Genomic DNA, 25,980 nt, shown 5'->3' on the forward strand with positions numbered 1-25,980 from the left:
CATCCAATGTGATAAGACCAGCCCACTCATCAAGGTAGGGCTTGAATGCTGGCCCTACCCTTTCCTGCTGTGGATCTTGATTAAGTCACCTGAACTGTCTGTGCCTCAGTTTTCTCATCCATGAGATGGGAATGATGGCACTATTAGTATCTCTTGTTAGAGAATAAAATAAACATCCTCACCTTGTGATGCCCCATTCTCTGTTCCTCTACACATCCTGTTCCACTGGCCTAGAGGGCCTTCTCTGGTTCAACATCTTGGGGCAGGGACAAGGACCAGCCACATACTGGATGCTGAAGGGAGCCGCTTGGAACAGCCAGACGGTGGGTCCTGTTTGCCGGGGGAGCAGCTGAAAGACTTGTTTTGCTGAAGTTCTGCCTGCTTCTCTCCTCACCCATTACCCCTTCCCCATACGTCTATCTTTGCCTCAAATCCTTGCAAGAAAGACACGCTCTAATAAGTCTAGGGCTTCCCAGGCAGGCAAAGACTCCACGCCTCTAAGCCTCAGTTTCCCCATCTGGGAAATGGAGATGACATCCCCATTTTGCAGCACTGTCAGAAAGCTTAAACTTGATCATGTGTCTGAACAGCTATAGCACACCATAAACAATCAGTACAGTATTATTATTATTGTTTCTTTTGTTGTCATTGTGGTCAGCTGTGGTTTCTCAAGACCCACAGAAATTACAATGCAGTGCTATCCCATAGAAATGACCATGCAAGTTGCATACGTAACTTGACATGACCTCATTGAATAAAATCAACACACAATGAAACCGTGGAGTTAATTTTAATAATGTATTTTACTTAACACAAATTTATCTAAGATAGCATCATGTCAACATGTAATGGATATTAAAAAAAGTTCTTAAGTTATATTGCCTTCTTTTTCCCTACTAAGTCTCTGAAATCCAGTGTGTTTACATTGATGTGCTTAGTCGCTCAGTCGTGTCCAACTCTTTACAGCCCCATGGACTGTAGCCCACCAGGCTCCTCTGTCCATGGGATCCTCCAGGCAAGGATACTGGAGTGGGTAGCCACTCCCTTCTCCAGGGGATCTTCTTGACCCAGGGATCAAACCCGTGTCTCCTGCACTGTAGGCAGATTCTTTACTGTCTGAGCCACGAGGGAAGTCCACAGCACAGCCTAATTCAGGCTGACCCCAATTCAAGGACTCAAAAGCCCACTTGTGGCCAGTGGTGACCATACTGGACACTGCAAGTCAGAGAGAGTTTACTGAATGGTGGGTTGGGGACTGGCCAGAACGTGCAGCTGTGAAACTGGAAATTCCTGGAAGGAAAAAGCCAGAGTTTCCATATGGGGAGAGGGAGGGGGCAGCAATTAGACCATTTAGGAGCCAGCTTGAGTTCTTCCTGCTCTGTACATCATTTCAGTGGAATGGGAACAGGCATGAGTTGGTTTAGTCAACAAGTTATATATAGATTGAGCCACTGCTGTGTGTCCTGAGGTGTTCAGGTGCTGGCCTTAAAGCAGTGCATCAGCTGGACAAACTACTTCCTCTTGGAGCTCGCCATGGAGCAGGGAGAGACAGAAGTTAAACAACTGCTGAAATGATAAAGAACGTAATGATGACGGAGAGAAGTGTGGCAAAGGGGAAACGCAGGGTTCTCTGAGGGCATAGAGGCGGCAGGGGCCGCGGTGGGCAGAGGCCTGGGGCACGGGTTGGGCTGGGGAACTGCAATGTGCACCACCGACTGCTTCAAGGTCAGAGATGCGGCCCAGACAAGTTCAATCAGAAAAAATAATCAGAAGTGGTCAGATTTAACATCTATTACTTTGAACTTTACGAGATTGTCATTTAGTGTACCAAAAATAATTGAAAATCAGTAATTTCATATGACTCAACATAATATATGGAGAAGGAAATGACAACCCACTCCAGTATTCCTGTCTGAGAAATCCCATGGACAGAGGAGCCTGGCGGGCTACAGTCCATGGGGTCACAAAGAGTCAGACACGACTTAGTAACTAAAAACAACAACAACAATATATGAGGCATAGAATGGATTGGGGATACTTATCTTGGGGCTCAAGGATGGACTTGAATTTGGCTCTATTTCTAGAGAGGGTGTCCGCAGCCCCCATAAGCTCTACCAAGCGACCTGTGATCCCTCCATCCCGCAAAGCATCAAAACTTGACCTGGCGCCCAGAGAGGCTGTTTCTCACGCCACACAACCCAGAGGGAGGATGGGCTGAGAGGTTGCCCGGGGATCCCGCCGCTCTGTCTCGCTCCCGGGCCGAGCAGTGTTGATTGTCCCCTGGCGGCGCCCGGAAGCGACCCTCAGTAAACAAAGCCGTGTGTGGGCGCAGCCCCAGCAGCCCTGGGAGCGCTGTCCAGCCCGAGGGGGGCGGGGGAGGAATGTTGTGAATGAACCCAGGACCCGCCCCGAAACTCCGCTTAAGGCCGGCGCTGCGGGGTCTTCTCCCACTGTGATTGGTCTTCGGCTCTTCGTGATTGACAGCCCAGCTCGCTGAGCGTCCTGATTGAGTAGTCCCGAAAAGACGGGCAGTGCATGTAACGAATGAACAGCGGCGACTTGGATACGGATCTGGTGGCGCAGCCAACGGCGGAGGAGGGCCTCGGAGGCCGAAGGGGGGCCAATGGGGACGGGGGGCGGAGGCGGGACCACGGTGTAGGATAAAGCGGCGGCCGAGGCAGCTTCATTGTTGTGAAGCGTCTTAAAGGGGCCGCATCACCCTGCTGGCCCGGGGGTGGGTGCGGCGCGAGTCCCGGGGCGACCGAGCACAGACCAAGGTCAGGAAGGTGGGCAGGAGTCGTGGGAGCCGGCGAGGCGGAGCAGGCTTCGGGCAGAACCCCCTCAACAGGCCCCGCCCCGGCCCCGGCCCAGCCGGATGGACCCCCTCGCGGCCAAGCGGAGCCGGGGCTGCCCCGCAGGACCGGAGGAGCGCGACGCCGGGGCCGGGGCCGTGCGCGGCCGGGGCCGGCCCGAAGCGCTGCTGGACCTCAGCGCCAAGCGAGTAGCCGAGAGCTGGGCCTTTGAGCAGGTGAGCGAGAGGCGGGGTGGGGAGGAACCCACTCCCAGCCTCTTCCTAGACATATCTTTTCCTCCCCCTGCCCAGACCCCAGCCTCTGGACCTGTCCCCATCGAAGACACCTCCAGAGATCTCCAAAATCCTTAATTCTGCCCAAGACATCCCCTCATCCTCCCATTTCACTCCTTCCACCCCCATCCCTTCCTGGGACAACTCTGCTCTTCAGCCCACAAGACTTAGGAATACCTGAGTGCCCCTGATCCAATTCGGGACCCTTTTTCTCCTGCCCTATGGTCGTCTTACAGCACCGCATACCTCTCTTGTCCCACCTTATCCTCATCCCCAGTTAGGGCACCCCATTCAATCCTCAATCCTCTCTCCAACTCTTACAACCGCCCCCACTTGGGAACAGACCAGATCTCAGGACCTAGAGACCCAACATTTCTGACCTACACCCCCTTAGAGGACTCTCCTATATATATAGATCCCAGGCCCAAGACACCCCTTTCTGTCTCCGATCCCTGCCTCCAGCCTCCAGAACCCACTTATCCCATGGGGACACCTTCTTCTCTTGTCAGTCCTTTACGCAGGCCCTATTACACAACCCCCTGTCGTTCTGGACCACCTCCTACCTGGGGCTGCCCCTCCTGACTGGCTGCAGAGATTACTCCCATTGTCAGAGTCCTCCCCCCGCCCCTATTACCTCGTGCCTACCCTCCCCTCACCCCCACCCCCCACCCTCAACCATCCCAGTCCTTCCAGAGTTTGGCAGCAAGTGTGGGGCCAGGGTCTTGCTACCTGGACAGGTGCAGCACTATGGTTTCTGGGGGCCCTGCCAGGATGGCCCCAGGGTGGAAGCTATTAGAGTCAACTTTCCCAGCCTCAGTGGAGTTGTGGCTAGGACCTGACCAAGCCTTCCTCAGCCCTGGCAGGCTCTGTCCTCTCTTTGGCTTTGAGTGGCTTTCTTTGCTCCCTGGCCTCATAAGAATTAGGGAGTCTGCCTCGACCAATGGGTCTGGGCCAAGTGTGGATGGGGCGGGCTCTGATTCATGGCCTGGAAAATCCCTCCTTAGTCATCTGCCAACTGTCCCCGAGGCCCCGAGCAAATCACTGGTCCTCCCACTTCCCTTTGAAATCCATGACTGGGGATTCTGAAGGGTCCCTGCTCCTTCATCATGTGTGAAACCCCCAGGACAATCTTAAAACCTTCTCCAGGGCTCCCATGTACCTGCCTCAGGCAGGTCTGGCCCTAGTAAAGGTCTTACCCCACAGAAGCTCATGGAATCGTCTGCAGCTCTTTGGCAGTTGGTCTCCTTACTTTTGAGGAAACAAGGGCACAGAGAGGTTGAGAAACTTGCCCAAGGACACCCAGCCAGTTAGTAGCAAGCCTGGATTGGAATGTAGGCTCAACCAGCTCAGTTCATTGCCCAGAGCCCCCAGGGGTGGGCAGGATACCCATCCCTTCCTGGGGACCCTTAGAAGCTGGAACAGAGAGCCTGTCTTGGAACATGGAGCTCATCAGCTGTGGGATCCTGAACAAATGAATTCACCCTACTTCTGAGCTTAGAATCCCCAGGCTGCCAAAGTATTGGGTTGTTGCTGGTAGAATTAAGGGTATTTAATATACATAAAACATTTAGCACAATGTAGGCTAAGACTGTGTAGGCCTGATCACTTGTCTTCTGATCACTTTTGTCTTCTTTCCTCCTGCCCCACCCGCACCCTGCAAGCCTGAGGGGTGAGACTAGCTTCCATTAGGATCCTGGGACCTGACATTCAAGAGGGAAGTGACAGAAAGTTCTAGAACACTAACAATGGGCCAGGTGTTTTTATAAGTGCTAAACATATTAATGCATATGTAATACTCCTGACACCCAGAAGGCAGGTGCTCTTAACATCTCCTTCTTACACTTGAGAAAAACTGAAGCTCAGAGAGGCAAAGTGACTCGTCCAAGGTCATGCTACTTGTTTTATTTAGTTATTTTGGGCTTATGTCAGGTCTTAGCTGTGGCAGGCAGGATCTTCACTGTGGCATCTGTTGTTGTGGTGGGTGGGCTTAGTTGCCCCACAGCGTGTGGGGTCCTAGTTCTTGGACCAGGGCCTGAACCCACATCCCCTGCATTGGAAGGCAGATTCCCAACCAGTGGGCTGCCAGGGAAGTTCCGCAAGGTCATGGTACTTGTAAGCAGCAAAGTCAGAGTTCCAACACCTGGGTCTCTAACACGGCAGCCCTTCCCACAGGTTGAGGAGCGGTTCTCCCGTGTGCCGGAGCCGGTCCAGAAGCGCATTGTGTTCTGGTCATTTCCACGAAGCGAGCGGGAGATATGTATGTACTCATCACTGGGGTACCAGCCCCCGGAGGGCGAGCACGACGCCCGGGTGCCCTTCACCCGCGGGCTGCACCTGCTGCAGAGTGGGGCCGTAGATCGTGTGCTGCAAGTAGGTGAGTGCCTGTCCCTCCAGCCCTGCCAGGGAGGCCAGGGGTCCAGAGCATGTGTGGAGGAGTGGGAAGCTAGAAGATTCCAAAAGGCAGGCTTTGATGCCCAGAGAGGGTTGTACAAAATATTCTGAGCTCAGGATCAGGGATCTGCCTCGACCTGAGTCAGCTTAGTTAGGGGCTGAAGGTAGAAGTAGTGAGACAGGGAGGAGACAGTGGTTTTGAGGAGCGATTATAAACCGGAAGTGAGGGGAGGTTCGAGACCTCAGGCAGTGGGACCCAGGAGTCCTCTGGGGCCAAGGTTTAGAGCCAGAGGTAAGAATGATCCCAGACTTCAGGCAGCAGGGTCCTTGGTAAGAGTTGGTGGCAAAGTTTGGTTTTTTTTAATATTTATTTGTCTTTTGTTGGGGCGTGTGGACTTCTCCCTGGTTGTGGCACACGAGCTTAGTTGCCCCGAGGCAGGTGGGATCTTAGTTCCCCGACACCAGAGATCGAACCCATGTCCCATACACTGACTGGAAGGAGGATTCATAACCACTGGACCACCAGGGAAGTGGCGAAGTTTTAGAGCCAGTGGTGAGAGACAGACTTAGACCTCAGGCAGAGAGATTCAGGTAGAGGTTGGGTTCATAGGTTTAGGGATGGTCTTGGACCTCAGGCAACAAGGATTTGGTGGGGTCTGGGGTGAAAGTCACCAGCTCAGGGAAATGGTGAAGGATAGGGAAACCTGGCGTGCTGCTGTCCATGGGGTTGCAAAGAGTCGGACACGACTGAGCGACTAAACAAAGAGTGGAAGTTGAGGATCATCAGTAAGGAGTGCTCTTAAACCCCAGACAGCAGGGTCCAAGTGAAGGGAGAGGGTGGAAGTGTAGAGCTAGAGATGAAAGATGAATCTAGACCTCAGGGAGCAGGCCTCAGATGGGAACCAGTGGAGACTGAGCCAGAAGGCAGATGAGCCTTGGAATGCCACACTTCACATGGGGGCAGGTCACGTCATCTCCCGGCTGGAGGCAGGGACTCAGCCAAGATGACCCTCTCTGAACCATGTCAGCCTGGGGGCCCCCTTGCCTGGACATGACCCAGCCAGCCACAGGCTCGGCCACCTCCAACTGGTATGAGGAAGCTGCTGTGTCCCTGCATGACACAGACAGGGCCGGCTGGAGCCTGAGCTGCCCAACCAGTCGGATGAGCCTGGCATCTGGGCTCCCCAGGGGCCAGGGAGGGGCAGGGGGTGATGGGGTGACCTGGCCCCTAGCTGGCCACAGCAACCCTTCACCCCCAAGATTCTTTGGTATCTTCCCAGGAAGTGACAGGGTGCCTGGAGCCTGGGCAGTATCCATAATGATCCAAGGGCTTGTAGTAATATTATTCAGAATTAGAATAAGAACAAGCATTTATTTAGCACTTACTGTCTGCAAACAGTGTTCTACATTAACCCATTTCATCCTCATTACAAACGCATGAGGAGGATGCTGCTTCCTCATTTATTCATTAATATTCCCATTTCACAGATGCAGACACTGAGGCACAGCAAGGTTAGGTTACTTGTGCTAGGTTACTCAGCTGGGATTTGCACCTGGTCTTGCTGTGCTTGATGGTTGTCAAGCACAACCCATCTCTGGGGTGACACAGCAAGTGACAGTTTGGTTTTGGTCTTAGGGTTCCACCTGAGTGGAAACATCCGGGAGCCAGGGGGCCCCGGAGAGCCCGAGCGCCTTTACCACGTCTCCATCAGCTTTGACCGCTGCAAGATCACATCCGTGAGCTGCGGCTGCGACAACCGTGATCTCTTCTACTGTGCCCACGTGGTGGCCCTGTCACTCTACCGCATTCGGCATGCCCACCAGGTGGAGCTGAGACTGCCCATCTCTGAGACACTCTCCCAGATGAACCGGGACCAGCTGCAGAAGTTCGTGCAGTATCTCATCAGCGCCCACCACACCGAGGTGCTGCCCACCGCCCAGCGCTTGGCAGATGAGATCCTCCTCCTGGGCTCTGAGATCAACCTGGTGCATGGTAAGAGTGCCCCAAGATCTGATGGGAGAGGTGAAGCCCCAGCTCAAAGCCACCTTGCTTGCTGTGTGGCTGGCATGTGTCACAGCATCCAAAGATAGCCTTGATCTAGGAATGAGGGTGGAGCCCCACCACCTGAGGTCAAGGTCACACACCTAGGAAGTGGCAGATCCTGGATTTGATCTGGCCCTGGGCAGATGAATGGTCAGAAATCAGCCAATGGAAATATCCAGCCCCGGGGTAGGGGTGTCCCAAGATCGCAGGAGCAGGCCTGGGATCATGGATGGGTTGAGGTCATGAGGAGTATGTGTGGACCTTAGTGAGTGTCAGAGGTGGGATATGGTTAGGAGATAGACCCGGAGGTGTTATGAATTCTGGGGTGGTTTGGAGCTACAAGTGTTGGTTAACTATAATGGTGGGAGGATGGAGTGAGATGGAGAGTGAATAGATGGATGAGTAGCAGGTGGAGGCATGAATGGATATTTGAGGGTAGTGATGAGTGGCTGCAGAAGGCGTTCATGATGGAGTGTTGGGGTGAACTGATGGTGTGGGAGAATGAATGGAATGAGTGGATGGGTGATTTACTGGGATGGTAGGTGAATGGGGAGTTGGTGGTACTTGGCAGTGGAGTTGGATGGGATGCGCTTTGATTGGGGAGTTTGAGGTAGTGGACAGATGGGGTTGGTGGAAGATTGGAAGGACCAAGGGATACATGGATTGGGGGTGAGTTGATGGGTGCATGGATGTTATTATACATAGACTGACATGGTGGATGGATCAAGTATATAGGATGGATGGATGCACTAATAGGTTGGTGGGTGTTTGGGGAGATACAAATGAATGGATGGTTGGCGGGGGGAAATAGATGGAAAGTTTGGGTTAACTGGATGGATGGATAGCATGGTTGTGTGGGTCAGTGGATGAATAGGTCAGTAGTGTTTTGAGTGGTTGGTACAGATGAGTTGGAAAAACAAATAGGGTTGGGTAGGTGGATGGATGGATGGATGGACTGATGGGATGGGTATGTAGATCAGTGAACAGATGGGAGTTATGGGTAGGGTGGATGATGGACTAATGGGGTAGGTAGGTGTGCTAAGGGTTATGATGTGTAGATGGAAAGATGCATGGCATGACATGGGGGTGTGGATAGACCGGTGAGTGGTTTGAATGGAAAGGTAGGTGATGCTTTGGGTAAGATGATGGATGGATGGTTGGGTGAGTGAGTTTTCAGGTGGGATGGATGGAATTTGGGGATGGGTTGGTTGATTTGGAGGACTGGTTGACATACTCCTTTCCCCAGCCCACGCATGAGTTTTCCCTCTCTCCCCACAGGTGCCCCAGACCCCACAGCAGGTGCAGGCATCGAGGATGCCAACTGCTGGCACCTGGATGAGGAGCAGATCCAGGAGCAGGTGAAACAGCTGCTGTCCAATGGCGGCTACTACGGCGCCAGCCAGCAGCTGCGCTCGATGTTCTGCAAGGTGCTGCGTGGGCAAGCACGGGGGCGGGGCTAGGCTCCGGAGTCAGAGCCCCGCCCCTTCTCACCACCAGGTCTTGGCACAGGTGCGCGAGATGCTGCGGATGCGTGACTCCAATGGGGCGCGCATGCTGATCCTCATGACTGAGCAGTTCCTGCAGGACCCGCGCCTGGCCCTGTGGCGGCAGCAGGGCGCCGGCATGACGGACAAGTGCCGCCAGCTGTGGGACGAGCTGGGTGAGTCCCAGACCCCAGAAGCGGGAGCGCGGCAAGCGCCTGGGCTCGACCACCCTGAATCCGTCCTCATTCAGTAGCACGGCCAATATACAAGGGCTGTACTGGGCGCTGGGGCTACCACAGGCAACAAAAGAGATTAAATACCTGCCCTCAGGGCTTCCCTGATAGCTCAGTTGGTAAAGAATCCGCCTGCCACGCAGGAGACCCCGGGTTGATTCCTGGGTCTGCAGGATCCGCTGGAGAAGGGATAGGCTACCCACTCCAATATTCTGGCCTGAAGAATTCCATGGACTGTATAGTCCATGGGGTCACACAGAGTCGGACTCTGAACGACTGAGCAACTTTCATTTCTTCTTCTCAGAGAGCTGACACCTAGTAGGGCAGACAGAGAGGAGAAAATCCCACAAGCCCATCAGGCCAGGGGTCAGCACACGTTTTCCATAGGGCCAGCTAGTTAATAGTTTTGCCTTTTCGGGCTATTTGGGTTTTGTCCCAACTATTCGATTTTATCTGTTGTAGCAAAAAAGCAACCACAAACACATAACAAAGTAGTCATGGTAGCATTCCAATAAACTGTATTTATGGACACTATTTATTTGAATTTCATATCATTTTCACAAATCAAAAAATATTTTTATTTATTCCCCACCCCATCCACCATTTAAAAATGTAAAAATAAATCTCAGCTCAGAGGCCATTCAAAAACAGGTGGTGGGAGACTTTCCTAGTGGTCCAGTGGTTAAAACTTTGTGCTTCCAAGGCAGGGGTGCAGGTTTGATCCCTGGTTGGGGAACTAAGATCCCACATGCAGTACAGCTCCAAAAAAAAAAAAAAAGTGGCAGGTTTTATTTTCTCCACGGGTGGTAGTTTGCTGACCCCTGTGATTGATGGTGATAAGTGCTATAGAGAAAAAAATTGCAAGAGGAGTCTGGCAGCCAGGGTTTGAGTCCTGACTTCTGTCTTCCCAGCTGTGTGGCTTTGAGCAAGTGACTTTACCTCTCTGAGCCATAAAGTGAAGAGAGGATGAATTGCAAGAGGCCCAAGGTGAGAGTTAAGGAGAGACCAGTGCCCAGCACACAGCAGGCACTCCATAAGTGTGTGCTGCTCCTGCTGGCGTGAGTGTTGAGCCTCCTCCATGCCCACACTGGCTCCCCTCCCTCCCCAGGGGCCCTGTGGGTGTGCGTCATCTTGAGTCCCCACTGCAAACCAGAGGAGCGGACGAGCTGGCTCCAGCTGCTTAGCAAGTGGGACAAGCTGGACGTGTGCCCGCTGGAGGAGGGCAATTACTCTTTTGATGGGCCCAGCCTGCAGCCCACTGCAGCCCTCATCCCAGGTAGGAGAGGGGTCCCTGCCACTCCCCGCAAGCAAACCATCCCTACTGCCTGTGGCCTAGCCTCCCCATCATGGTGCTCTGGGGAAAATGGAGGCAGGGCGGCAAGGGACTAGCCCTTACCTGCCTCCTAGCCAGGAGACAGTGAGTGTCCAGGGCAGGGGCAGCAGGCAGCCTGAGGGACAGTGATGTGAAATACTTAAGATACCTGTAGTTTTGGGCTGACTCAGTCTCCTCCTGGCCATGGAGGCAGAAATCGGGTGGGGGGATGGGGAAACAAAAAGAAAAGGAAACAGGTATTGAGAAGAGAAAGACAAGTAAAGACAGGCAGAGAGGGAGGGAGAGAAACAGAGGAAAGAGAAAGAAATTGAGTATGGAGGGAGAAAGATGGACAGACCCAGTTGTTCAAACTCAGTTGTCCATTTGTGGTGACTCAGACAGTAAAGAATCCACTGCAAAGCAGAGACCTAGGTTCAATCCCTGGGTCAGAAAGATCCCCTGGAGAAGGGAATGGCTACCCACTCCAGTATTCCTGCCTGGAGAATTCCATGGACAGAGGAGCCTGGCGGGCTATAGTCCATGGGGTTGCAAAGAATCAGACACAACTTTTTCATGTCGGACACTTTCACTTTCATGAAGGACTCTGATTGCTCCCCTGACACACACACAACTTTAAGTCTTTTGAAAAAATTGGGGGAAATGATGGCACACTCATCACTGTACCCAGAGTCTAGGCCCAAGTCTGGCACTTGGTGGGATAGAACTGTCCACCGCCTAACTGCTAGGGCCCCACTCATGGGGCCACATTTGGGCACCTCTCCCACAGGCCCAGAGGAGGAGGAGGAGGTGATGGCTGCAGGTTCCCGTCACACCGTGTTTGGCCGCGCCCTGCAGGCTGGGTCGCTGCACTGGAGTGATGACCATCTGCAGAGGATCCTGGCCAGTGATTCCTACAGCCCCAACCTCACAGGCAGCGGGGGCAGTGAGAAACCAACCTTCGACCCCCAGGGCCGCCCGCTCTGGCTGGGCGAGCCCTTCCCCACTACCTGTGCGCGTGTGGACACCCTGAGGGCCCATGGATACCCCCGCCAGGCCCTGCGGCTGGCAAGCGCCATAGTCAACACCCTCCGGCTGCAGCAGCGACATCAGCTACAGATTTACAAGCAGCAGAAAAAAGGTGGGCACCAATCTTATCATCATGTCTTGGGACTGAAGACACAAATGCCAACTGCCGGGGGCTGTGGCAACCTGGAGGGTCTGTGGGTACAACAGGAAAACAGACCACTCTAGGTGTGTTGAGCAGAAAGGAATTTAATACAGGGGATTGAGGGCTCCCGGAACTAGTGAAAGGGCTGCCAGATTCAAAGTCAGGGAAACCACTGCCTGGGTTCACAAACTTGAACTTCAGAAGCACAGAGTTCCGCTGCCTGTAGCCCTAACCGGGGGGTAGGGAGGCAGTTCCCAAGAGAACAACTCAGAACCTGCTGGCAAACCTGACATCTGTGCCCCAGACAGCCACACACACACCTACTCACAGCTGCTGCAGAAGAGTAATGGGCTCATTTTCTCCCACCTTTAACACCTCACACAAAGGGGTCTGGGAAATGTAGCTTCTATGCATCCAGCCACATGCTTTTCAAGGACATGGGCCCAGCATGGCCAGATCAGATTTTTCCAAGAGAGGCCAGAAATCTGGATTCTTTGATGTGGAATTTACTGTTTTTTTGTTTTTCCCAATATGGGCAACAAATTCAAAATTGTATTCCATGTTGTATGACCCCAAAAAAAACATGTTTGTAGACTAGATATGGAGGGCAGGAGGGAGCCACCAGTTGCATACTCTGGGTGATGGGGTTGGGTTGATGGGTTAGTTACCAGGAAATTGAACACAGGGTTTAATGAGGGAAAATGGGGGCTTTGGTATCTGAGCGGAACTCTAAACTAGCCTGGAAGCATAGGGAAAGCCCCAACCCTTCCCCAGGCCCAGAGGAATTAAGAGCTAAGCTTAGATCCTAAGGATGTACATGAGGTTCCCAGGAAAAAGAGAGGGAGCAACTATATTCCAGGTAGAAGAAACAGCATGGGCTGGAGCCCAGAGGCAAGGGCGAGCTTAGCTTGTGTGAGAAGATAAGAGGATGTGCTTCCAGATGGGGTGGGTGTGTAACAATCATGGGGAAACGTTCGTATCAGTCCTTGAGAGTGCTGAAAGCAGGTTGAGCCTGAGAGAAGCGAGAAGGATTAAGGGTTATATGGAGAGGGATGACGCTGGTTGGATGTTTTAAAAAGCACCCAGTTTAGCCACACCTCGGTCTGGGTGTGGAACAGAAGGCCAGGGAGGTGAGAGCTACTACAGAGCTCAAGGGGGCAGAGATGAAGGTGCTGGATGGGCATCTGGAGGCTGGGCTCAGGGTTTGGGAAGAAGCAGCCCTCCTGGAGGGTTGGTAGGGGGTGGGCCTTGAGCCTTTTTTTCTACCTTCAGAGCTATTGCAGAAAGGTTCCACCTGTATCACCAACACGGAAGGATGGGTGGGCCATCCCCTGGACCCCATTGGCTGCCTCTGCAGGGCACTCTTGGAGGCCTGTCGTCTAGAGGAGGAGACCCTCGCCATTTACCCAGGTACCCAGACTGGGGACCTCTGGAGGAGGTGGGAGGATCACCATCCCTTGGCCATACTTCCTGGCCTGGTATTCCTACTACTTGGCCACACCCTTACACTTGGCCTGCCCTTAGGCCAGTACCAGGTGCCCCCCCACCCCTCAAAAAAAGAGGCTTAGCTTCTGAAAGTGAGGCCACCATAGGCCTACCTGCTGTTGGAAGGTGGGCGCTCCCTCCTGGTGTGTGCAGAAACAGCTGGCTCTCCATAAACCTCCTCCACCCCTACAGTATCCATTTTTAAGGTCAGGGACCACTAGAGTCCCAGGAAAAGGGGTTCCTCCCCAGTAGCCATGATGCCCTTCTCCCACAGACTTGGGCCTTGAGAAGCGGAAGGTGGCCTACCAGCACGTCCCCGTGCCGGGGAGCCCTGGGGAGTCCTATTTGGCGATGGCGCTAGAGGTGGCCCTGCTGGGCCTGGGACAGCAGCGGGCCCTGCCCGAGGGGCTGTATGCCCAGGACAAGGTAGTGCGCAGCGAGGAGCAGCTGCTGGCCCTGCTGGAGGAAGTGGAGCTGGACGAGCGGTTGGTGCAGGTGCTGCGCAAGCAGGCGGGGCAGCTGCTGGAAGGTAAGGCCACACTCCTAAGCCGGATCGTTCCTGAAATGTGGGGTCCAGTCCGCTGCAGCGGTCTGGTTGCTGCTGGGTTGGGAGACCCAGCCTCTACCTCCACCTCCGGTGCTTATTGTCTTTCCATACCTTATTGGTCAGTCGCTAAGTTGTGTCCTACTCTTTGCGACCCCATGACTGCAGCACGCCAGGCTTCCTGGTTCTTCACTATCTCCCTGAGTTTGCTCAAACTCATGTCCATTGAGTCAGCGATAACCAATCATTACATACCTTGGCAGTTCCTTAAAGGGGAGGTCCAAATTTTTGCCCCGCCCCCAGAAAGCCTGCCAGCCAATAACGGCTGCTATTGATGCGCCCCCCCCCCACCCCCACCCTATCCTTGTGAGGCCCCGCCCCTACCACGTAAGGAAGCTGGCTTGGCCGCGCCCCCAGAGCAAGTGCAGCCCCGCCTTCACTCTGGCTACTCCCTTCGTTTGAGCCCTACCCCTACCCAGAGGTTCCAAGGGTCTCTTTCCTTTGGATTTTCCAGTACTTGTCTTAGTTTCAGCCCTGCCTCCCCACCCCTGGGACCTCTCTAGCCCCAACCACTCTATCTTGGGTCGGCCCGTACCCCACTGGAAGGTGGGGACCCCTGGGGAGAGGCGAAACACGCCCACACCTGGGGGTTGAGCTTGGGTTGCCCCCGCAGGGGGTCCTTTCAGTGGCTTTGGAGAAGTGCTGTTCCGGGAGAGCGTACCCATGCACACCTGTGCCCGATACCTGTTTACCGCACTGCTGCCTCACGACCCAGACCTAGCCTACCGCCTTGCACTTCGAGCCATGAGGTGAGAAAATGCAGCTGGGGACACCCCCTGGGGCGGGAAGGATTAGGGGATGGGAGGCTACTGGGAGCCCCATCCTTCCGCCTGCACTCACAACTTAGTTCATGCAGTCTCCCTCATGCTAGCATTCCAGGCTGCTCTGTGCTCTTGATGACTAAATATAAATATGTCATTTTATTTTGAAATTGAGAAATCTCCACATGACACAGAATTCAGAGTCCTTTTCTAGGCAAGTTTATCCCAACCTACCCAAAGCTCTCTGGAGGCAAGCAGTGTTACCACTTTCTTATCTATACTACAAGAGTCCAGATTTCTGCAAACTTGTAATCTGAAAATTAAAACTTGGTTCTCCTTTACACCCATGATACATCCTGTTGTTTAGTCGCTAAGTCATGTCCAGCTCTTTTTGCAACCCCGTGGACTGTAGCCCACCAGGCTCCTCTGTCCATGGGATTTCCCAGGCAAGAAGACTGGAGTGGGTTGCCATTTCCTTCTCCAGGGGATCCTCCTGACCCAGGGATCAAACCTCGGTCTATGCATTGGCAGGGAGATTCTTTACCACTGAGCCACCAGGGAAGCCCCATAACTCTGGTACCTATTCTTTTTTTATTATTATTATTTTAATAACCTAATGGTTTCTTATGATGGTTAATCTTTTTTTAATATTTATTTACTTAGCTGCCCTCAATCTTAGTTGCTGTACTCAGGATCTTTAGTTGAGGCACGAGGGATCCTTAGTTGCGACACACAGGATCTTTTAGCTGCGGCATATGAATTCTTAGTTGCAGCATGTGGGATCTAGTTCCCTCACCACGGATGGAACCCAGGCCCCCTGCATTAGGAGCACAAAGTCTTAGCCACTGGACCACCAAAGAAGTCTCCTGTACCTATTCTTTGCACCTTGTTTTCACTGAACTTTTGCATCTTGAAGGCTTTATCCTATCACATAACAGGTGAACCACTGTAGGGTGGTTCCATGAAAAACCCAGTGTGGAACTGATAGACATTTAGATGTTGCAATGCATGACCAGGTTATCATTCCCCATGTGCACCAGCAGATCATAGAAGCAGAATATTAAAAGGCCCTGTCCATAGTAAACCATGCCCAACAAATTAAGTGAAATCCATCTCCCACCCTCTGATCCTATCCTCCAGAGATACCTATTAACAATTTGAGAGCTTCCCTGGCTGTCCAGTGGTTAAGACTCTACTCCCAATACAGGGGGATTGGTTTCAATCCCTGCTTGGGGAACTAGGATCCCACATGCTGCATGGCCTGGCAAAAAAAAAACATTTGAGGTGCATTTTCCAGAATATTTGAAAAGAATAATCTGTTAAGAGCCATGATTTAGAGAACACTCTTTTATGTGCTAGACTTTTTTCTAAACCAGTGCTAGCAAATTACAACCCACGGGCCAACTTTGGCCAGCTGCCTGCTTTTGTGCAGCCCCTGAGATAAGAATGGTTTGTATATTTTTAGATGGTTGGGAGGAAATCAAAAAGTATTCTGTGACACATGAAAAACACGTGAAACTCAAATTTCAGTTTCTAGAAATAAAGTTTTATCGGTGCAGAGCACCACTCACTCGTTTGTGTATTGTCTGTGTCCGCTTTTATACAACAATGAGAGTTGTGACAGAGACCAAATGGCCTACAAAGCTGAAAATACTGGCTGTCCAACCCAGTGCAGAAGAAAAGGTGCCAACTTCTGATCTAAATCTGACTCACATTATCCCATATAATCTTCTAAACACCGCAGCGAAATAAGTATATTTACACCCATTTTACACATAGACAGGCTGAAGGTGTGTCCCAAGTCACGTAGCAAGGTCATTTATTTATTTTTAAAATTTTTATTTATTTATTTTATTTTTGGCTGTGCTCAGTCCTCATTCCTGCCCGCGGGCTTTCTCTAGTTTCAGAGAGTGGGGCCTACTGTTTATGACACTGCTCGGACTTCTCACTGCAGTGACTTCTTTTTCATGGAGCAGGGGCTCTCTAGTGCTCAGGCTTCGGTAGTTGTGGGCTTAGCTACTTGGTGGGGCATGTGGGATCTTCACGGGCCAGGGATTGAACCCGTGTCTCCTGCATTGGCAGGTGGACTATTAACCACTAGACCACCAGGGAAGTCCAGCAAAATCACTTAAATATTTGGAACCAGAATAGTCATGACTCCTTTTCCATGCTTTGATTACATTTAACAGCTTTAGAGAACTTTCTTAACACAAAATGCATGTAAACAGTGAGCTGAGGATCAAAATATCTTACAGGGGCCCCCCATCGAGTCCTTCAACAAACATGTGTTGTTTACCTGTTGTATGGCAGGCATTGTTGTGGTGCTGGAGATGCAATGGTGACCCAAGTAGTCAAAAATTCCTGCCCTCTTGGAGCTGACATTGTAGTGAGGGAGAGAGAATAAGCACATTTATAGGTAAACTATGTCATATTGCCATATGACAAGATGCCATATGCATATGGTGATATGCAAGAAAGGGGTAGAGGAGTTGGGAGGGGAAGTTGTACTCTCCCTTCTATTGGGCATGTCAGGAAAGAGCTCACTGAAAATATTTTTTAAATAATTTTATTTATTGATTTATTTTGGGCTATGCTGGGTGCTGGGTTCTCATTGCTGCGCAGGCTTTTCTCTAGTTGCGGAGAGTGGGGCTACTCTCTAGTTGCTATATGTGGGCCTCTCAGGCTTCTCTTGTTGTAGAGCAGAGGCTCTAGGCAAGCTGGCTTCAGTAGTGGTGGCAGGAAAGCCCAGTAGTTGCAGCTCACAGACTCTAAAGCACCGGCGCTAGTTACAGCACACGAGCTTAGTTGCTCTGCAGCATGGGGAATCTTCCTCGACCAGAAATCAAACCCGTGTCCCCTTCGTTGGCAGGTGGATTCTTATCCACTGCGCCCCCAGGGAAGCCTGATGAGAGTGTTTTTAACAGTGGGTCCAAAATGTGGTCTCTGACAAGATCAGGATATGAGCAGGGGTTGCATCTCAGGTGGTCGGGTCTCCTCATCTTGGTGAGTTTCTCCAGCCCCTTTAATCTTGCCTCAGGTGGTGTCTTGGCTGCTCCTCCCTTGATCAGCAACTGTTGGAATCCATCCTTTGGAACTCAGGGAAGTTCCTGGAGACTGGAGTCTTTACTTCAAGAAATGCCAGACAGAAAGGCCTCTGTGCCTGGGATTCCCACAGGGCCCTGCTCAGTCTCAACTGCAGTGAACGTCTTTGTCTTTTTAATTTTTACTGGAGTCTACTTGATTTACAATGTCGTGTTACTTTCAGTGTACAGCAAAGTGAATTCATTATACATATACCTATGTGTGGGGCTTCCCAGGTGCCACTAGTGGTAAAAACCCACCTGCCAATGCAGGAGACTTAAGAGACATGTCTCGATCCCTGGGTTGGGAAGATCCCCTGGAGGAGAGCATGGCAACCCACTCCAGTATTCTTGCCTGGAGAATCCTACAGACCAGAGGAGCCTGGAGGGCTACAGTCATTGAGGTTGCAAAGAGTTGGAGAGACTGACGTGATTTAGCCGCAGCAGCAGCATATCTGTGTACCTGTGTGTTACGTCACTTCAGTTGTGTCTGACTCTGTGACCCTATGGACTGTAGCCCACCAGGCTCCTCTGTTCATGGGATTTCCCAGGCAAGAACACTGGAGTGGGTTGCCATGCCCTCCTCCAAGGGATCTTCCCGCCCCAGGGATTGAACCCACATCTCTTCTGTCTCCCACATTAACAAGCGGGTTCTTTACCACTAGTACCACCTGGGAAGCCCACATATACATATACCCACTCTTTTTGAGATTCTTTCCCCATATAGGTCATTGCAGAGTACTGGGTAGAGTTCCCTGTGCTATACAATAAGTCTTTATTAGTTAGGTATCTTATGTGTGCATGCATGCTGAGTTGCTTCAGTTGTGTCCATCTCTTTGCAACCCTATGGACTGTAGCCCACCAGGCTCCTCTGTCCATGGGATTCTCCAGGCAAGAATACTGGAGTAGGTTGCCATGCCTTCCTCCAAGGGATCTTCCTAACCCAGGGATCAAACCCAGGTCTCATGTCTCCTGCATTGGCAGGCAGGTTCTTTATCACTAGCCCCACCTGGGAAGCCCCATGTATTTCATACATGCAGTGAACATCTTCAACACACATCTTCTGTCTTCCTGGGTGCCCAGGGCTTTGCTGACGGAGGGTAGGTTCTGGCTGAGGCAAGCGGCATCTCCTAGAGAGGACGGAGAGTCCAGCCTTGTCTCACAGCAGGCTTGCCTTTCTTCTCACCCCAGGCTGCCCGTACTGGAGACAGCGTTTCCAGCGGGAGAACCTCCCAGCAACCCGCTGGACTCCATCATGAGCAACCGCTTCCCTCGCTGGTTCATCCTCGGCCACCTGGAGACCCGCCAATGTGAGCTGGCCTCTGCCATGCTGACTGCTGCCAAGGGTGAGGACCGTGGCTGCCCCCACCCCCGTCCCCCTGTCCTTTACATTACTTCCCTCCCTCCTTTCCCTCATTCCATTCCCCCCACTTACTTTTACTTATCCCACAGTTTTCCTTGGGGCTTCCTAGATGCTGCTAGTGATAAAGAACCTGTCTGCCAATGCAGGAGACATAAGGGATGTGGGTTCGACCCCCTGGGTCGGGAAGATGCCCTGGAGGAGAGCATGGCAACCCACTCTAGTATTCTTGCCTGGAGAATCCCATGGACAAGAGCAGCCTGGGGAGCTACGGTCCATGGGGTCACAAAGAGTCAAATGCAACTTAGCGTGCACCTACGCAGTTTTCCTTAAGCACTTTCTTTTTACCTGCGGGATCTTAGTTCCCTGACCAGGGATCAAACCCACACCCCCTGCAGAGGAAGTGTGGATTCTTAATCACTGGGCCACCAGGGAAGTCCCTTCTTGAGCACTCCCTGTATATACCAGGCACTGTCCCAGATGCTGAGCCCCAGTAGCAAACAAAACTGTCCCAAATCCCATGCTCTATGGTGTTATTCCTAGTGAGAGCAGATACACAATAAATAAGGTAAAGAAGATAGTTATGCAGTGAGAGGTAGTCAGTGCTATGAAGAGGCATACTGCAAGTTGACATTTAAGCCACAACGTGAAGGTGGAGTAATGCAGTATCTGGTGTCTTAGCTCAGCTTCTGTAACAAACTACCATAGATGCAGTGGTTTAAACAACAGAAAGTTATTTTCTTACAGTTCTGGAGGCTGGAAGTTCAAAATCAAGGAGCCAGGACAGTCAGCTCCTGGTGAGGGCTCTCTTCCTGGCTTACAGATGACTGACTGCCTTCTCACTGTGTCCTCACATGACAGAGAAAGAGAGATCTCTGGTTTCCTCCTGTCCATATAAGGACTCTGATCTCATCCTGGGGGCACTAGCCTCATGACCTCATCTAAACGAAATTACCTCCCAAAGGTAAACTCTAAATACAGTCACTCTAGAGAGTTAGGGCTTCAGTGTATGAATTTTGGGAGACACAGTTCAGTCCACAGCATCTGGGAAGAGTATTCCAGGCAGAAGGAACAGCCATTGCAGAGTACCTGGTTATATTTAAGAAGCAGAGAGGAAGCTGGTGTGGCTGGAGCTGAGTAACAGAATTGTAGGATCTAGGTCAACAATAATAACAGTAATAAAAGTTCACATATGTGCATGTGTTTGCATGCTCAATCGATCAGTCATGTCGGACTCTTTGCAACCCCATGGACTAGCCCATCAGGCTCCTCTGTCCATGGGATTATCCCAGCAACAATACTGAAGTGGGTTGCCATTTCCTCCTCCAAGGGATCTTCCTGACCCACGGATTGAACCCGTGTATCCTGCAGCTCCAGCATTGGCGTGCGGACTCTTTACCACTGAGCCACCTGGAAGCCACTCACATATATAGGTCTTGCCATATTAAGGCCTTTACAAGTATGGGCTCACCATAGCCCTGTGTGACATGTACCGTGGCATTAGTATTATCCATTGTACAAACAGGGCAGCCAAGGCACAGAGAGGTGAAGTGACTTACTCAAGATCACACAGCTTATGTGATTTGAACCCTGGCATCTGGCATCTGCTGGGTCCAGAATTGGTGCCCTTGACAGTTAGGGGTCCAGTGGCTTCCTCTCACAGAAAGGGAAGGGGCAGAGGAAAGATAAAGAGGAGTGCCGAGTGGTCTAGGTCTTCATAGAACCATCGCCAGTTCCATCACCGTCCACATTCACATATTTGCACGTGTGTGGAAGAAACTGTGTAAGCAGGTCCGACAGCATCCGGCTGGTGCGGGGTATGCCCATGATATCCTCTGTCCCTCCCGGAACTCTAGGAGACCCCAAGTGGCTGCACGCAGTACTGGGCTCCATCCAGCAGAACATCCACTCTCCAGCCTTGCTTTTCAAGCTGGCGCAGGATGCCTGCAAGACTGCCACCCCGGCCAGCGCCCCACCGGACACCACGCTGCTGGGCATTGCGCTGGAGCTGGGCCTTCAGGTGAGAGCCGTGGGAGCAAGCATGGGGGCGAGGCCGGCTGGGCATAAGGGCGGGGCAAGGGCCCACTTGGGGGCGGGGCCTGAGTGCAAGGTCTTTCTGGGGGCGGGACCTAAGGGTAAGCCTCGCATCCTCTAGGGGCGGGGCCTGGATGTGAATGGCATCTCTGGGCGGGGCTACAGAGGAACAGGGTCAGGGAGAGGAGTCCTGAGAGTGAGGGCCTGAAGTCACCAGTGAGGGTGGGGCCTATAAATGAGTGACTCAGTTGCAGAACCTGAAGGTGAGAATCTACTTCTGGGGGTGTGGCTGAGGACACGGAAGGGGATCACAGAGCTTGCAAGCGGCCACAAGAGGGAGCAGAACCTACATGTGTTGGCCTGGGGTTGATGTGCCCTAAGGACCATGAGTGGGCGGGGCTGAAACTGAAGAGCCTGCCTACTAGGAGCTTTCTTGGGGAAGGGCCCTGCAGGGGACTGCGGCGAGAAGGAGGTGTCGCTACTGAGGGGCGGAGCTTAGGGAGGGTCCTGTGAATGAAGAGCCACTCTAGGGGTGGGGTCTGTGGTTGAAAGTCGTGGAGGTAAGGCCTGCAGGTGAGTGTCCAGGCCCTCCTCTGGGACCCGGACGAGGGGCATGCTGTAAGGGCAACGGAGAGGCATGGGCGCGGCTTGAGGGCATAGACAAGTATGGGGCTCATGGGGGCAGGGTCTCAGTGGCAAAAGTAAAATAAGAGAATAAAGTACAGATTCAGGTGACATCTTCCCAGTGTAGAACTGGCCAGCAAAGGGCAGACAAGTGGCAGAATTGGCCTCTGAACCATGCCGTGAAGGGGGTGGAGCTATTGTGGGGGAATGTGGGGGTTGAGACAAGGGTGGTGTTTTGGGGGAGTTTTTTGGCTGTGTCAGATCTTAGTCGCAGCACACAATCTTCGATCTTTGTTGCTCCGTGCAGGATCTTTAGTTGCAGCATGCAGGATTTTTTTTTTTTTTAGTTGCAGCATGTGAGATCTAGTTCCCTGACCAGGGATTGAACCCGGGCCCCGTGCATTGGGAGCATGGAGTCTTAGCCACTGGACCATCAGGGAAGTCCCCATGGGTGGTGCTTTAGGCTGGTGACCCCACTATTTAGGAGCTTCCAGGCAGGACCTGCAATTGGGGGTCTCAGGAGAAAGGCCAGCAAGGATGGTACTTATTGGGGGTGGGACCTGAAGAAGGTAGGACCTGTAATGGTAGGTGCTTTGTGTGGGGCCTCAGGAGGAAATCTGACAGGAAGCACAGAACTTCCCAGAGAAAAGTGACAGGTTGGTTAGTTGTCCCAGGTAGGATCCATGGGACCTTAGAATAACACTAACAGTAATGGCTGGTGTCAGCTGAGCACATTGAAGCCGTAGGCACTGTACAAAACCCTTTACTTACTACACACTTTCACTTGATTCTCACAACTCGGTGAGGTAGATACTATTCTTATCTCCATTTTACAGATGAGGAAGCTGAGGTCCAGACAGGTGAAGCCGCTTGCCCACACTGTATGGCTTTGATTCAGTCCTTAACCTCTGAGTTTCCTGGGGCCCCTCAGAATCCTTAACCCCCTCCCATAGGCCTCCCTCGGGTGACCCCCTTCTCTCCCTATGTCCCGTGTTGCAGGTGATGCGGATGACCCTGAACACCATGACCTGGCGTCGGAGGGAGATGGTGCGCTGGCTGGTCAGCTGTGCCACAGAAATTGGTGAGAGCCCCCAAGGGGACTCACGACTTACTTCCATGCAGAACCAGGCAGGCATGAAGGAGAAGCAGAGCCATTTCCTGGACCCCAGCCTGTGCTCTGGGCTGGGCCAGGAGGGAATGATGGGTGTGGGGGATGGTAGGATGTGTCCAGCTGAGCCTGGAGGCTGGCCGGGCTAAGTGGCTTGGAGAAGGGACAATCCCTCCAATGCTTAGCACCCACCTTCTCAGTTCCTACCCAGCCCAGCTGCCCTCTGCTCCCTTAGAAAAGTAAAGTGAAGTTTCTATCAAGCCTGGAGTGGAGGTAGAGGGGGTACAGCTTCATTCTTGCCTGGTGGGAGCTGTAGGTCAGGGTAAACTTATACACATAGGTACACCCACGCACAGATAAATCCCTAGAAAACCCATGCACACCGAGTAAATCCATTCACGCAGGGTAAACCCATGCACACAAGGTAAACCCATGCACAGGTGAATCCCTGCCCCATGCCCGACCAGTGTCATCCTCTCGTTTCCCGCAGGCCCGCAAGCCCTGATGAACATCATGCAGAATTGGTACTCCTTATTCACCCCGGTGGAGGCAGCCACCATCGTGGCAGTAACGGGCACTACCCATGCCACGCTGTTGCGGCTGCAGCTGGACGCGGCCCGGCGGGAGGAGCTCTGGGCCTGCGCACGCACCCTGGCCTTGCAGTGCGCCATGAAAGACCCGCAGAACTGCGCCCTGCCCGCCCTCACCCTGTGCGAGAAGAACCAGGCGGCCTTCGAGGCGGCCTACCAGATCGTGCTGGACGCGGCCGCTGGCGGCCTGGGCCACGCCCACCTCTTCACCGTGGCGCGCTACATGGAGCACCGCGGCCTGCCATTGCGGGCCTACAAGCTGGCGACGCTGGCCCTGGCGCAGCTCAGCATTGCCTTCAACCAGGACAGCCACCCGGCAGTCAATGACGTGCTCTGGGCCTGCTCGCTCAGCCACTCGCTGGGCCGGCACGAGCTCTCGGCCATCGTCCCCCTCATCATCCGCAGCATCCACTGCGCCCCCATGCTCTCCGACATCCTGCGCCGCTGGACCCTCTCGGCGCCCGGCCTGGGGCCCCTTGGGGCTCGCCGGGCTGCCAAGCCTCTGGGCGCCGACCGGGCACCGCTGTGCCAGCTGCTGGACGCGGCCGTGGCGGCCTACATCACCACCAGTCACTCACGCCTGACGCACATCAGCCCACGTCACTACAGCGACTTCATCGAGTTCTTGGGCAAAGCTCGCGAGACTTTCTTGCTGGCGCCGGACGGACACCTGCAGTTCGCCCAGTTCCTGGAGAACCTCAAACAGACCTACAAGGGCAAAAAGAAGCTCATGCTCCTGGTGCGGGAGCGTTTCGGCTGAGGAGCAAGAGGCAGACGGTGGGGGCATCCTCCCTCCGCCCCTGCCCCTGTGGCACCCGCTCTCCATCAGGGGCCTCGACGCTGAAGGCCCGTGTGGCATTTCAGTATTAAGTCAGGGAAGGAGCCTGGCTGAAGCTGGGTGGTCTTGCCTGCCATCCCCCACCCCCCAAGCCCCAAAGGAGGTGGGAGGCAGGAGGTGGCATCCTGCCACGTGCGTGCCTAGGAGCGTGCAAGCGAGTGTGCGAGACACGAGGATCAGAAGCCATACCACCACGCAGAGGCCTGGAAGGGGGTGTGTGCTTGTGCCGCTGGTATGACCCCATTGTGACCACCCCAGAAGCAATAGTCAAGCTCTCCCTCCCCAAAGCTACAGCTCTGTCTGGAGCTGAGGGGGCAGCAGGGAGTGCTGGGAAGCAGGACTCTCCAGACACTGGTTTTCGAAGTCAAAGTAGCAGAGAAACCCTCCCTGTGCCCAACTCTGGGTGGATGGAGGGCTTGTGTTAGGGCATCTAAACTCCTTTGGTAATACCCCCACCCCCACCCCCACCTCAGGGGCCCCACCGGCAGCGCCACACCCTCTCCAGGCTGCCCAAGGGGGACCAATGGTTCACCCCCCACTGAAGGATTTGAAGAGGCTTCAGGCCTCGGCCACATACCTCACCCCCTCATCCTGCCAGGACTCTGTTGGGTGCCAGGGTCCCAGGGCAGGCTGGGGGATCATTACTGCCCCTCCCCCTACCTACTAGTCACTGGACATACAACTCAGGAACCGAGCCAGACTCACACTGTCCTCCAAACCTGGTATGGGGAGAGACAAGGACAGGCAAGCCAGAGACCCCCAACCCCCCCAATCTAGAAAGGAAAGGGGCCAACATCTTAGCATTTTTTGGCTGGCTGTCTAGCTCTCCCTTTCTCCTCCTCTGTCTCCCTGCTCTGTCCTTCATCTTATTCCCTCTTCGCATATTTTCATCTAGCCTGTCTTTCTGTTTGTATCCCCAGTTGCTGTCTCTTTGGCCTCCCTCCCCCCACCTTGGCCCAGGGAGAAGAAAGTGTCCCGCTCCCAATCACCCTCCTCTGTCTTTTCTCCTCTTGTAATTAAGGACAAAGATCACCGCATTTTGTAACTTTTTTCTATTTATTGAACCACATATTGTATTTACTTTTTTTTTTTTTTAAAGATTGAACACAGCTTGTTCTTTTAAGTTTTAGTTTGAGACTAAAGTATGTTCTCCTCCCCCAGTGCGGCCCCTGCCAGGGCCCTCTTCTCCCCCTGTGGAAAATCTCCAGCCTCTTCTCTGGGAATAGCTTGAAGCGACGGGTGCAGTGGGAGCCACTGCTGGTTGCATCCAGTGTAAGAGTATGGATGATAGTAGACAGGAATGGAGAGCTCACTGTGAGCAAGCCTGGTATTTATATCTGTGCTTTACACCTGTCATCTGTTACACCTGTCTGAGGAGAAAGCGGAGGCGCCAAAGTTTAAGGAAAGGGCATGGAATTTTAGAAAGTGACAGCTCTAGAATTAGTACCTTGCTGGGCTGGGGAGCTGATTGCTCACCCCAAGCTGCTTGGTCCATGCAGTGCTGGGAATGGCCACTAGGGTGTGCCCTGGCTCCAGACACTCGCTATTGAGGTTCCCTGTGTGCGTTCTCAGTTGCTCAGTCCTGTCTGACTCTTGCGACCCCATGGACTGTAGCCGTCAGGGCTACTCTGTCCATGGGATTTCCTGGCAAGAATACTGGAGTGGGTTGCCAATTCTTGCTCTAGATGATTTTCCTCAAGCAGGATCGAACCCAAGTCTCCTGCGTCTCCTGTATTGGCAGGTGGATTCTTTACCACCTGGGAAGCCTCGCTATCGGGG

The 25,980-nt window shown here is 53.0% G+C and overlaps 1 protein-coding gene across 2 annotated transcripts; it reads left to right on the top strand.

The window, feature by feature from the left end:
* The first annotated feature begins 2,643 nt into the window (after window positions 1-2,643).
* On the top strand, window positions 2,644-25,263 carry ZSWIM4 (zinc finger SWIM-type containing 4). Of its 2 annotated transcripts, XM_043466880.1 has the most exons (14): window positions 2,645-3,028; window positions 5,258-5,459; window positions 7,113-7,469; window positions 8,799-8,947; window positions 9,030-9,180; window positions 10,346-10,513; window positions 11,337-11,687; window positions 12,990-13,127; window positions 13,477-13,731; window positions 14,420-14,555; window positions 18,839-18,993; window positions 20,864-21,027; window positions 22,665-22,746; window positions 23,264-25,263. In XM_043466880.1, exons 1-14 carry the CDS (start codon window positions 2,876-2,878, stop codon window positions 24,121-24,123), a joined length of 3,321 nt encoding a protein of 1,106 aa, XP_043322815.1. In that variant the 5' UTR covers window positions 2,645-2,875; the 3' UTR covers window positions 24,124-25,263. The 2 variants fall into 2 exon arrangements, with proteins under 2 accessions (XP_043322816.1, XP_043322815.1); XM_043466881.1 differs by lacking the exon at window positions 10,346-10,513 and having other exon boundaries at window positions 2,644-3,028.
* Window positions 25,264-25,980: the final 717 nt, after the last annotated feature.

Source organism: Cervus canadensis, chromosome 4 (assembly GCF_019320065.1).
Source record: "Cervus canadensis isolate Bull #8, Minnesota chromosome 4, ASM1932006v1, whole genome shotgun sequence".
Taxonomy (NCBI): Eukaryota; Metazoa; Chordata; class Mammalia; order Artiodactyla; family Cervidae; genus Cervus; species Cervus canadensis.